This window comes from Pelodiscus sinensis, chromosome 3 (genome assembly GCF_052426305.1).
Source record: "Pelodiscus sinensis isolate ZL-2025 chromosome 3, ASM5242630v1, whole genome shotgun sequence".
NCBI lineage: Eukaryota > Metazoa > Chordata > Testudines > Trionychidae > Pelodiscus > Pelodiscus sinensis.
The window spans coordinates 35372172-35386408 of NC_143054.1; the positions used below are offsets into that span (position 1 = coordinate 35372172).

The window sequence follows — 14237 nt, forward strand, 5'->3', positions numbered from 1 at the left end:
CAGCTTGGAAAAGAGACTAAGGGGGATATGACAGAGGTATAGAAAATCATGAGTGGTGTGGAGAAAGTGAATAAGGAAAAGTTATTTACCTGTTCTCATAATATAAGAACTAGTGGCCACCAAATGAAATTAATGGGCAGCATGTTTTAAAAAAAAGGAAGTTTTTCTTCACACAGCACATAGTCAATCTGTGGAACTCCTTGCCTGAGGAGGTTGCGAAGGCTAGGACTATAACAGGGTTTAAAAGAGAACTAGATAAATTCATGGAGGTTAAGTCCATTAATGCCTATTAGCCAGTATGGGTAAGGAATGGTGTCACTAGATTCTGTTTGTCAGAGGGTGGAGATGGATGGCAGGAGAGAGAGAGTGCTTGACCATTACCTGTTCAATTCACTCCCTCTGGGACACCTGGGATTGGCCACTGTCGGCAGACAGGGTACTGGGCTGGATGGACCTTTGGTCTGACTCAGTATGGCCATTCTTATCTTCTTGTGTTCTTATGTTCCCTGAATAGTAACTGAAACCAAAGCAACAAAAGTAGTTGTAATTCACTCTACGCAGCAGGACTTAACTTGAAATAAGCTACGCAAGTTGAACTACGTCAATTGCATAGCTTATTTTGAAATAACTTATTTCAAAATGGGGAGCATCTATACAACACTTATTTTGAAACAGAACACTCTTCCTCTGACTTCCCTTACTTCTCGTACAATGGGGGTTACAAGAGTCGAAGTAAGAAGTCCTCCAGCTTGACAGTATTTTGACATTATTATGAAAATAACTGCCTGCTGTATAGACATGGACTAAGTTATTTTTGCAAGAATACTAGTTATTTTGAAATAATGTTGCTGTGTGGACTATCCTTTGTTAATTATTTTGTTACAAGTCTGTGGATGGACACTTGTTTCAAGAAAAGACCACCCTATTCTGTGTATGTTGATTTTTTATTAATGTAAATGATTTTTAACTAATTCAAACACAATATATTGAAATTGGACACAGAGTTTAATCTAAAACTCTAGTTTCTACAAAGGCTTGCATCAAAATAATTAAAAGTGTGATTTATAACTCCTTGAGGGCATGTGTACACTAAAAAATTATTTCAAAATAATTTATTTTGAAATAATAACTCCTGAAATAACTATTTCAAAATAGCATATCCACACTACAAGGAAGCCTTGAAATTAGTCCGAGGCAGGCTCCCTTAATGTGGGTGCACTACCTCGACTTTGAGCCCCAGGAAGCACTGGGGAGAAATTACTTTGAATGACTCTGGGGAGTCGTTATTTTGAAATAGCAGCAGTGGAGCATCCACAGTACCGCTATTTAAGGTTGCCAGATGGTTTAACAAAAAATACTGAACACCCCCCCTGCCAAAAAAAAGCAACCAGCTCCCCTCCCCCCCAAAAAACCAAACCCCACAGGAAAAAATTCTGTCAGAGCAGGTGAAAAAGGAGGAGACCAAAGTTGGTAAGCAAAAGCAAAAGCAAAAAAAAAGGGGGGGGGGGGAGCCAAAGTTGTTAAGCAAAAATTGCACCACTCCCTCCAGTTTGGGAGCACACACTAACCGGCAATGCACCTACCCCTCTCCATGAGCCAGGCCCCCCTTACGTCCTCCCATCCCAAGGCATCCCCAGCATCGGGAGCCTCTGCCCCAATCAAATCTCCGCCTTCCCCCTCTGCAAAGCCAGGCACAGAGGAACAATCTGACTTGTAAAGTGGCTGCTCCTGCCGCCTGGCCCGGCTGCCTCGGCTCCTATTGTAGAGAGAGGGAGGCATCACATGGCCAGCTCCTGGTCTCTGCTGGTCACGTGGTCCAGAGTAGGATGCGCTCCGCTCCCAGCCCAGCCCAGTGCCCCCTTAGTGTGGCACCTGGGACGTGCCCCCTCTTGTTCCCCCCCTTCATTAGACTCTGCCGGGCTCCTCAGTCCCCAGCCCCTGCCAGATGTGGCAGGGGAAAATTGTTACTGCCGGGCTTCCATCCCAGGGGAACAGGAGACACATGTCCGGTATTTCCTGGGTTTTTTTTACCAGACAGAGCCCGCAAATACCGGACTGTCTGGGTGAAAACTGGACACCTGGCAACCCTACTGCTATTTCAAAATAACTATTTTGATATAAGCATCATTCCTAGTGAAAAGCAGGAGTTATTTCAAAATAACCAGCCCCTTATTTTGAAATAACGTGCTTGGTAATGTGGATGCTCTACTTGTTATTTCTAAATAAAGGGAGTTATTTCAAAATAACTCCCTAATGTAGACCAGGGCTTAATGATTTCAGTTCCAATTCCCATGTAAATAGGTCCTTAAAGTCCATCAGAAAGGAAATCCTTCCACGGTTCTTTTGAAGAAAAACCCACAAAAAAATGAGGAATACAGGATCTTTCACACAAAGTTTTTTTTTTTTTTCTGAAAGAACCACATCTAGATGGCGGTTTCACTTTCAAAATACCCTTTTTTCGAAAGACCACTGTGATGTGATTATGCAAATGAAGCGTGGGATATTTAAATCCCTGCTTAATTTGCACTTTTGATTTGCCTAATTTACATCCCTTTTTTGACAGAGGGATGTAGTTTAGACATACCCTTAGGGATACATTAAAGCTAAATAAAAGCACAGAGCACTAAGAGCATTGGTGGCTGTAAACCAACTTTATGGGACCATGGGAAGTTTTGCCACAACCATGATAAGTGAACATCTGGCTAACTAAAATAATATTGGCGCATGGATGTAGCTGGACCAGAGCATGCCGGACTAGAGAGGTCCAACCTGTACATCTTAGTTATTATTAGATCAAGTTCAGAAGTTCCAATACTGTATATTTTAATTAAGAATTCTAATATAATTTATTCTGTAATATGCATGCCTGCCTTCTCTTTTTTCTTTATTTATTAAAATGAGGTAAAATAATAAGAAATTCTACAGGATATGATTACTCATTAATGGCTCTTCTGTCCAGTTTGCTTGTTAGTTATGTTGCAATAGGACCACAAGAGGGCAGTATTCCTTTTTGCCTCTGCCTGCATTACTGGCCTTTCTCAGAGGCTTTTCCTCTGGTAAAAGGAGATCAGGTTGTATGAGACTCCATGCAGCGGGCTAAAGCCATAGCCATACTTGGTAGCAGGATGCCCGACACGTAAAGTTATCCACCTTATTTTAGTACATGGACATAGAGTTTAGGCCTGACCGGTTTCAGTATTCAGCGGCTGTGGAGAAGTGACATCTGGCTGCTGCTAATTAGCTGTGGACATCCCTTGCTCACCTACTAATGCCAGTGTTGGCCAGATGCTGTCTGAGTGGGGAGGTGACTGACCTGAAAGCAAACAGCTTTCTGCTTGCAAGTAAAGAGAGCATTTCCGCACTGCTTTGGGGTTAAACTCTGAGGAGACAGAACTAAAGAAGTCCTCAGGGGTCTCCTAATTAGCATATGTGGAAATGACATCCTAAGCAGGGAGTTTTTGGCTGGGTAGTTAATATATGAGTTCTATTTCTTCCAAGTAAATTACTCTGCTTCATTTTTGTTCTTTTAATTTATTTTAGGTGTCCCACTCCTGGCTGTGATGGCTCTGGGCACATTACTGGGAATTATGCTTCACATCGAAGGTATGTAAAGAAAGTTTTTGGTCTTTATAAATCATGTATCTTTCAAGCATATATACTGGATTACAATTGAGGAAAGGGAGCTGGAGTGGGTGAAGAATGTGTCACCTGTGACAGATTCAAACTATTATTATCATTTGCATTGGGTGCTGAAAAAACTGCACTTACTGCTCAATATAATAATAGTATAATCCCATTCCCAGAAGAGGAGACACTATGGTAGTATAGTAAATAAGGAGTGAGTAGATAGTGCCCCCCTCCCCATTATGTGTATGAAACACTGTAAGGTAAGAAGAGCTGCTTTATATTTAGTGACAGGGACTGTGACTCAGGCTTGGCTATCTGCTCACAGAGGTGCAAATCAGCAGGAATTCTATTGAAGCCAGTAGAAAAATCACAGTGTAAAACTCGTATAAGTGAGAAAGATAGTTTAAAATCAAAACATCAGTTAAACAAGTATGAAGGAATCTGCTACACCACTGAGTTCAGGAAAAATGACAACTCACAATAGTTGATTCATTTAAGAAACTGATCTAATTTAAAAAATAAAGATTCCTTAACAAGGATAATGTGTAAAAATTTTAAAACCACCTCAGTAACTTAGGAATCATAATCACATTTTCAAAAGTGACTGAGGGACAGATATTCAAAGATATGTGAGCACCTAATGATACATATAAGTAGGATTTTAAAGTCTAGCTGCTTTTTAAAAATTCCACTAGGGACCTAACTCCATCTTTAGACATATAAATACATTTTAAAATGTGGTTTGTAGGACTCTAATTTTCATTGAAAGTCAGTAAGATAGGCCTGATCTGCATTAGCAATTTACATTGGTGTAACTACATCTTTCAGGGGTATGAAAAACCCAAAATCCTGAGAGAAGTAGCTATACTAACATAACCTCTGAAGTATACAGATTTATTCTGCTAACCTGGCTCCCAACTCCCAGGGCTGCTGTGAATTACTTAAGCCAATGGTAGAATCCCTCCCATTTGGCATAGTGGCTGAAATGCGACAGTCACTGTAACATTTTATGTGTGCACAAATGCTTACTTCCAATGTGTCTGAGTCACTTTTGAAAATTGCGCTTAGACACCTGTGCCACTTATGTGCTTAAAAGGAACTCTGTTACTTACATTTTGGTTTAAAATGAAAAAGCAAAACTATCTAAATATATAGTAGCATTTTTAAGGATAATGAACAGCAGGTTGGAAGAATCTAAATCTGCTATGTGAATTGCGGATGATTTTTAATGTTTACTTAGCATGGATATTCTTAGTTGGAGGCAGGAGAATGAAAATCAGTACAGTACAGAGAGCAAAAAAGTGCAAATGCCTAAATAATGGGAAAGGCATATTGCAGATGATACTGTTCTAATGTACACACATCAGTGAACACCAAGGAACTCTTACATTCAGATTACTATGAAGACTGTCATTAAGGTGTTTTGCTAGATCAGTTCTCCCAAACTTCCTGAATCTGCCAATGCAATTTTGGGTTCTTTTGCAGCACAGTGCAAGTCAGGTCCATTGTGTTGTGGCCAGTCGCTGAAGACATCTAGTCAGTTTGAGGAAAAAAAGAGGGGATTAATAACACTGAATGAAATTCATAGGACTATGAAGAGGTTGTGGGGGAAGAAGATATACCTCAACCCACAGAAAAGGCACAAGGCAGCTCTGCCTCATTTCTGTGGCCTAATGCAGCCTTGGAAATAATGATTCCTGTGTTATTTCTGTTCAAGTATTTGTGGTGACTGGTGGGCATAAATCTGAATTCAGTAGCCATATGCCATCACTGGCCTCCTTTCTACAGTTGGCTATTGTGAGCTGATACGTAGCACAATTCTGGAACAGGCAGAGTATGTGCATTATTGTATTCATTTCGAGAGAATAAAAGATCCCAAAGGGTGAAAGGTATTAATATAACCCAGTCAGTGTCCAACATTAAGTAGAATCAGACAAGATTCAGGGTTTGGTACAGAGCAGTAGTTCCCAATCTTTTCAGACTACTGCTTTTCAGGAGTCTGATTTGTCTTTTATACCACCAAGTTTTACCTCACTTAAAAACTACTTTCTTAAAAAATCAGACATAAAAATACTAAAGTGTCACAGCACAGTTACTCAAAAATTGCTTAGGTTCCCACTTTGTCTGAATGAAAATGTAGATTGTACATACTTTGTTAGTGCTTTCTGTGTTCTCTGTAGTAAAACTAGGCAAATATCTAGCTGAGTTGATGTACCCTTTGGAGGACCTCTGCATATTCCCAGTGTACATATGCCCCTGATTGAGATCTGCTGGTACAGAGACCTCAGCCTGATTAGTGCCATCACAATTAAAAATCCTATAAGTAAACATAGGGAAAAGACAGGAAAACAGTTAAAGAATCTGAAATTAAAGACTTTCATTTTAACGGCATCCTTTTCCCCTTTTTTTTCCTTATCTTGAAAAGCTTTTAGAAGGAAAACCTCACTTTTTTATCAGTCTTTTAGGAGATATCAAAGATTGAGGCAACTGTCCTTTGCAAGAAAATAGAAGTTAGTTCCAATGGGCTAGAGCTATTGTTATTGTCTAATCCTGTTTTCCTTTAAGACAAAATAAGACAAACACACACACAAAGGTGAAAGAGAAGAACAGCAAAGATAGAAAATGCAGCATCTGTCTCTGGTGTTGACTTTCTCTTGCAACCTCACTGTTGGAAAAACACAGGGGTAGCACAGAACCTTATTCACTCCACGACCTTGCAAACTTGTATCAGTATTGGGCTGTTTGGGGCAGAGTAATGTTTCAAAATATATAGTACTAGCAGATGAGGCCCATCATTGACCGGGAAGTCATTTTGCGTGGATTACACTTATAGGAAAGTTCAAAGAAGTTAAATACATGTAATAGAATTGTTTATTAATGTACTTGCAAAAGGGAAGTAAAAGAACAGTTTCAAATGTGTAGGATTTCAACTTCAAGCATTATTCATGTTATTGAATAATTACTAAACATAGTACATTTGAATCAAAAACTTATAAAGCTTCCATTACTCTTTCCTTAACTAATTTGAATTGTGATTTGTAACAGTCAAAATTTTCATTGAACTAAAATGACGGTTGAATAGGTGACCCAGTTTTAATTTTGTTAGGAAATCTTTTTATGAGCTCTAATCATAATAGCTATGACTTTTTTCTGATGAAAACCAAAAACAATTATTTAAACCTTTCACCCAGCATATTCTGGTGTAAAAAGTAGTGCCTTCAGCTAATTTCAGTGACAGGATTGTATATGCAAAATTTGGTATCTGTAGATAATTGTGAAGTATGACTTTATTTTGCACAAATCCACAAACAAACTCTTCAAAATATATAAATGATTGGTTAGCTAAGTCAGATGCTCATTAGGCAGAAGGAAAAGGAAGACAGGAACAAGAAGAAATAAAGTAAGGAAAGAAAAGGCTATATGGTGGTAGAAGGAATACAAAGTTTCACATCCAAAGTGGTATTTGGGATTTTAGCCAAAGCTGGTGGAGGTGGCGATGTTGTCTGGCTTGTTCTCTCTGGTTCAGCTTGATCAACAGATATTTCAGAATTAGGACAAAGAAGATCTGAGGTCCCAGTAGATGGTGGGATGGCAACTATGGTGGTGATGCTCACTTGCTTTTCTTCTCTTGTTTTTAAATCAGCCAGAATCACAGTTTGTTGACATTTTCTTCTAAGGCTGTGTCTACATTGGCGCGATCTTGTGCAAAAGCAGTCGATTTGCGCAACAACTTGCTGCCTGTCTACGTTGGCCGCGAGTTCTTGCGCAAGTACACTGACGTTCTAATGTATGAAATCAGTGCTTCTTGCGCAAGAACTCTGATGCTCCCACTCAGGAATAAGCCCTCTTGCGCATCTGTTCTTGCGCAAGAGGCCAGTGTAGACACGCAACATGAATTTCTTGCGCAAGAAAGCTGTATGGTTAAAATGGCCATCAGAGCTTTCTTGCACAAGAGAGCGTCTACACTGGCATGGATGCTCTTGCGCAAAAGCACATCTCTTGCGCAAACGCACGTGCCAGTGTAGACACTCTCTTCTGGAAGAGTTTTTGCACAAGAACTCTTCTGCAAACGAGTTCTTGCGCAAGATCATGCCAGTGTAGACGTAGCCTAAGTGTTTTTTGAGGACCTTAGAAGGATGTGATGGATGGAATAGCCCATCTTCTCATCATTTTGCCTCATTTTGTCCAGCTCACTGATTGTGGTTCACCGATTTTTAGCTCCACGCTTTTCTTGTGTATCAAGCATGATCTGAACCTGGTCCTGAGTTATATCAGTAGAGCTTTTTGGGTGAACTAATTCAATCTTTCTGTCTCTCTTGAGTACCTTTCCCCAGCAACATTTGTTGTCATAGGGTTATTGGGACACTTTATAAAACTTTCACTCACTTTTCATAGGTAAGTTCACAATAAGGGTAAATATGCAGGCCCAGTTATTACATCAGCGGTTAGTTATCTTATGTATATACAGCTGCCCACCCGTTCATTAAATGACTGTGATTCTATTGAATGTAGGCCTTTAACACTCCTCAAGCCCTGAATATTTACATTGTTTAAGACGGGGCTACTCAACTTTAGAAGCCTCAGGCACCACAATGATACTCACAGCACATGCCGAGGGCCGCAACTTAAGTGTGGTTGCATATATATGCAAATAGCTTATTTCATACTGATGGGCATGAATACAAAGCACTTCCCACGATGCTCCAGTACTCTCGGCACCTCCTCCTTGGGGGCTGGAAATGTCGTAATCCTGTATCCACCCATCTGTTCCAGCCAGCTTGTCTGCTTGCATCTTTCAGTGCTCACTCTGCTTGGGAGATGCCTCGCCGTGGTAGAGCATGTTCCCAGTGGAGGCCATGGTCAAAGGATCATATCCGCAGGACATGTGTTGTGCCCCATGTAAACCCAAACCGCACCATGGGCCGTGAACAAACAGGCTGCATGTTACGTAGCCCTGTTTTAGGAAGTTGAATAAGTGAGAAAAAAAGTGTACCATTGTGGGCCTGTAACATCATAGTATCCCTATGCACTAGCTCATCTAAACAACTCTGTTTACAGCATGGTAAGCACACAGTAAGTTTCACAAGATCACAAACTATCCACCATGAATAGATCTGGGAACAGAGTTGTATGGGCACCATTGTCCCACCCAGATCTCCCTGTGCAAAATGTGCAGTTCACTGAGATGGGGCCTAACTGTCCTAAAACCATCCTGCTAGCTAGTGCAGAGAGAGAGATGAGGCCACAGCCAACTTTCTCCCTGCCTGCTTTAATATGACCTAGACAGCCAGAGTCCTAGGCTGGGGCTGGGCTATTAGTGATTCTTGTCTACTTTTTTAAGAGATTCTATTTGTTCTGGTTTAGGGATAGCCCCATCCCAGCCTTCCTCTACCAGCCATCTGTTCTTTGACAGAGCAGAAGAGAGTATCATGCAGATGGTCTGGCTAGATAAAATGTCATTTACCAGACAAGCGGCAATGCATTTAGCATCCCACTCAGCCTGGACCAATCTTCCCCCATTTTAATGCTTTCATACCTGCTGCCTCTACGTCTTGGAACTATTTCCCTTTCCTTACGCTTCCAAAAGCCACCTTCACTTAAATCTGTCCTTTAAACACATTTCTTTAGTGCTTCTATTTGGCTTACAATAGGATGCATTTAGAAAAATCCGTGGATTAATCTAGAATGTTATGCTAGATTGGGAGGTAATCCAGTGTTTTATTATATAATCATAAATTATAGGTTGGAAGAGACCTCTGGAGGTCATCAAGTCCAACCCACTGACCAAAAGTAGGACCAACCCTAACTAAACCATCCCAGCCAGGGCTTTGTCAAGCCCGGACTTAAAAACCTCTAGGGATAAAGATTCCACCACTTCCCTAGTAACTCCTGCCAGTGCATCACCATCCTTCTAGTGAAATAGTTTTTCCTAATATCCAACCTAGACCTCCCCCGCTGCAACTTGAGACCATTGCTTCCTGTTTTGTCATCTGTCATCACTGAGAACAGCCTCACACCATCCTCTTTGGAACCCCACTTCAGGTAGTTAAAGGCTGCTATGAAACCCCCCTCACTCTTTTCTTCTGTAGATTAAATAAAACCAAATCCCTCAGTCTCTCCTCGTAAGTCATGTGCTCCAGCTCCATAATCATTTTTGTTAACCTCTGCTGGACTTTCTCCAATGTGTCCACATCCTTTCTGTAATGGGGGGCCCAGAATTGGATGTAATACTCAAGATGAGGCCTCACAAATGCCAAATATAGGAAAATAATCACTTCTCTAAATCTGCTGGCAATGAGCCTCTTAATGCACCCTAATATGGCATTAGCCTTCTTGGCTACAAGGCACACTGTTGACTCATATCCAGTGCCTCATCCACTGTAATCCCCAGGTCCTTTTCTACCAAACTGCTGCTTAGCCAGTTGGTCCCAAACCTGTACCAGTGCTTGGGATTTTTCCATCCCAAGTGCAGGATTCTGCACTTGTCCTTGTTGAACCTCATCAGTTTTCTTTTGGCTCGATCCTCCAATTTGTCTAGGTTACTGTGGACCCTATCCCTATCTTCTAGCATATCTACTTTTCCTCCTAGCTTAGTGTCATCTGCAAACTTGCTGAGGATTCAATCCATCCCTTCATCCAGGTTATTAATAATGATGTTGAATAAAACCAGCCCTAGAAATGACCCTTGGGACACTCTGCTTAATACCAAGTTCCAACCAGACATAGAGCCATTTATCACTACTTGTTGAGCTCAATAATCTAACGAGCTTTTTGTCCATCTTCCTGTCCATTTATCCAATCCATGCTTCTTTATCTTATTGGCAAGAATATTGTGGGAGACTGTAGCAAAAGCTTTACCAAAGGTAAAGGTATATCAAGGTATATCATGTCCACCGCCTTCCCCATGTCCACAGAGCCAGCTAACTTGTCACAGAAGGCAATCAGGTTGGTCAGCCATGACTTGCCCCTCATGAATTCATGTTGACAGTTCCTGATCACTTTCCTTTCTTCTAAGTGCTTCAAATGGATTCCTTGAGGATCTCCCTAACCCCATGATTTTTCTGGGGACTGAGGTGAGGCTGACTGGTCTGTAGTTCCCTGGATTGACCTTCTTCCCTTTTTTAAAAAATGGGCACTAAATTTGCCTTTTTCCAATTGTCTGAGACCTCCACTGATCATTACGGCTACGTCTACACTGGCCACAATTTCTGGAAAAGCCATGCAAATCAGGTAAGTCAGGATAGGGAAATCTGCGGGGGATTTAAATATCCCCCGCGGATTTAAATAAACATGTCCGCCGCTTTTTTTCCGGCTTGGCGCGATCCTCCGCAATAAAGCCCTTTTCCGGAGAATCTCTTATTCCTATTTTCTAAATAGTTCTTGATCTGCTCTTTCTCCACCGAGGGCTGCCCACCACCTTCCCATACTGTGTTGCTTAGTGCAGTAGTCTGGGAGCTGATTTTGTCTGTGAAGACTCAGGCACAAAAAGCATTGAGTACTTCAGCTTTTCCCACATCATCTGTCACTAGGTTATATCTCTCTTCTAGTAAGGGTCCCACACCTTCCCTGACCATCCTCTTATTGCTAACATGCCTGTAGAAACCTTTTTTGTTACCCTTCACATCCCTCACAATTCTACCTCTGCATGCTCGAGCAATATATTTATATTCTTCCCAGGTTACCACCCACATCTACTTCCCCTGCTAATCCTCCCTGTTTGTAAGCAGCAGATCAAGCTGCATATGGCCCCTGGTTGGTTCCTTCAGCACTTGGACCAGGAAGTTTTCCCCAACATTCTCCAAAAACTTCCTGGATTATCTGTGTACTGCTGTATTGGTCTTCCAACAGATGTCAGAGTGATTAAAGTCCCCCGTGAGAACCAAGGCCTGGTTCTCAGATGTGTATACCTGCAGGAAAAGGACAAGGTGCTTTACAGTGCTACTGAGATATATCCACTGCATTGTATTTCTGAACTGTTCTATTTTCCTAATTTGGATTAAATAGGTGCATTTGACCATATATTCCTTTGTTTTTGTAGAGTCCCAATAGCCAGAGGGACTCAAAATAATAATATAATGTCATTACTTGATCTGGAATGTGTGTAGCATTAATACACCTACTCTTTTCAAAAGTACCATGGGCTGGGCAGGGTCTTTAGTTACCATCCAGCTTCAGGATCTTGGTTTGGCATCTTGTTGGGAAAAAGCACTGCCAGTACCATATCCTGAGCACCAGGTGGGAGCCCTGGCACTGAATTCAGAGCCATCATGATCTCACTTTTCATTGGAGGTTTCTCACCTATTTACCAATCAAGCCCTTCCTTGTTTCATTTCTGAGAGAACAGCCTATGAGATGCCCAAGATCCATACTACTGACTAGTAAAAGTATATTGATGAAAGAATTAATGAACTGATAACCAATAAGAATTGTTACATATGAAGGACTTCCAGTATCAGTGATCCCTCTAAACTGCACAGCAGCACAGCTTCACAGGTGATTAATCAGCCTGGCCCAGTCAGAGGCTCAGGATTGACTGACTGGGTGGAACTGATTAATCATCTGTGAAGCTGTGCTGCCATGCAGCTTAGAGGGAACACTGTTCAGTATGTCTATGTATTTCTAATTCTCTTCTTCAAAATTAGCTGTGCTTTCTTCCTGTTTATATCTCATTAAGTAATACTTCTCTTTAGAATATACCCGATATAATTATTTAAAACCCTTTTTGTACAAGAAAATTTCAATTACATACTGCTGTCTCAACTGACTGCCAAAATGTCTGGGTGACAAGTTGGGTCTTTTATTGGACCAATTCCTATATCTGAGGACAAGCAAGCTTTTGAGGTTACACAGAGCTCTTCTTCAGGTCTGGGTTTCATTTGTATTGCAGATAGCTGCTCTATAACAAACACTTGCATTTGAAGACAAATGCAGCTCTGGTTTAAAGCTGTGGAATTCCATTTTAATCAATGAAACCATTCAGTGCCATTGAAGATTTTGAAGATTTACCTGCATGCATCAGGGCTGACTTTGGTGTGTCATCCTGTGTCTTAGTTCATGAAGAGTTAATCAGTCATGAAAAAATGAAATAAATACATATACTATGTAATAGCTTTTGGTTGTAATAGGATAAAAAATTAAAACAAAGACTCATATTTATCAATGTGTTTTCTTAATGAATCTGCTCTCAAAGGAAAATAAATTAATTATAAACATAAATTATGAATTTTAAATTTACTAAAGAACCTGAAAGGTCTTCGGATTTGCTAATATATCACAGTGTCAAAAAATCTATTAAATCGTTAATCAAGCAATAAATGGTTTATTCTGATTTTGTAATGAAAGTTATATGAAAATGTCACAATCCTACCCAACTGACTATCTAGTATAAAGTGTTTTGCTTTCCTGTGCAATTCTTCTAACTGTCTAGCTTGTAGATACAACAACAGACAGGATTTGTCACACACACACACATTCAGCATTAGTATCATTAATGGGTTACTTTTTCCACACAAGTTGGAACATTTAGAACTCTTCATGAAAAGAAACTACTAATCTCTTTTCAGCAAACAGAAGCCAAGTATTAGAAAGAACATTACATATGTGTAAACGGGTGCGACAATACCTCGCCGGTCAGACCTCGCAACCCACCGTCTCTGTGCTCCCCCCACCACACCCGGCGTCCTCTTGCCTTGCATTTGGCTACATCCACGTTCTGTGCCTTCTGGGCTACCTGCGGAGAGAGGGAGGTCCGGGCCCACCCCCTCTCACAGACCCCAGCCCAGGGCCCTATGGACACGGACTCGGTTGCCGTCCGGTCCGACTGGCGGGGCTCCCGCTGTAACGCACCAGCCCACGGGCTCCCTTTTCCTACCCTGGGCTACTTCCTCTTTCCACGGTCAGCCTCTCCCATCTACGGGGCTCACCTCCTTGTCTTGGGTCCCATCCGCTGTGGGTCTCACACGGGGAGTTGCTGCCTCCGGCTCTCCCCTCTCCAGGCACATTTTCCGGGGCTTAAATCCCCTGGCCGGCTTCCGGCCCACAGGGCCCCGCCCCCACCAGGCGGCCTCGCTTCCAGGTCAGCTACATGGGCCATGTCCCAACGTTGCCCCACCCCGTCACCCTCTGGCTCTCAGGGTGGGTGCGGGGCTGGGACAGCATGGCGGCGCACGAACAGCTGCCGCACGGCCGGTATTCCGGACCCCGCGCCTCCGGGCATGAGGCGATTGGTGGGGGTGCAGCGCAGAGCGCTACTGCCCTGTCACCAGCCTCCAGTGCCGCCAGACAAGCGGCGGGTGGCGGGGCTAGAGTGCGGGGTGCTTCTTCCCCATCACAATATGTTTGTATAGTACTCAGCACAACGGGGTCACTATCAGCATGGGTGCTACTGCTGTACACATAGTAAGTAAGAACACCATATAATTGACAACCTAGATAATTCTAAAAAGACAAATTGAACTAAACCCAAACTTTAGGCAAAATTCTGCTCTCAGTGATAATTACAGTAAAGGCAAAATTACTTCAATCGGGTGAAGTAACTCTAGCTTTACACCAAAGAGCAGAATTTGGCCCTTCATCTGCATCCTGAATTGATGAAAATTATGATGACATTA

General features: G+C 41.8%; 1 protein-coding gene across 1 annotated transcript in view; it reads left to right on the plus strand.

Moving 5' to 3' along the window:
- MYT1L (myelin transcription factor 1 like) overlaps positions 1-14237 on the plus strand; it is a 418337-nt gene that overhangs the window by 368272 nt on the left and 35828 nt on the right. Inside the window, exon 17 of the mRNA XM_075923554.2 lies at positions 3541-3603. Within this exon, the coding sequence (XP_075779669.2) occupies positions 3541-3603 (63 nt within the window). The remainder of the gene's footprint in view (positions 1-3540; positions 3604-14237) is intronic.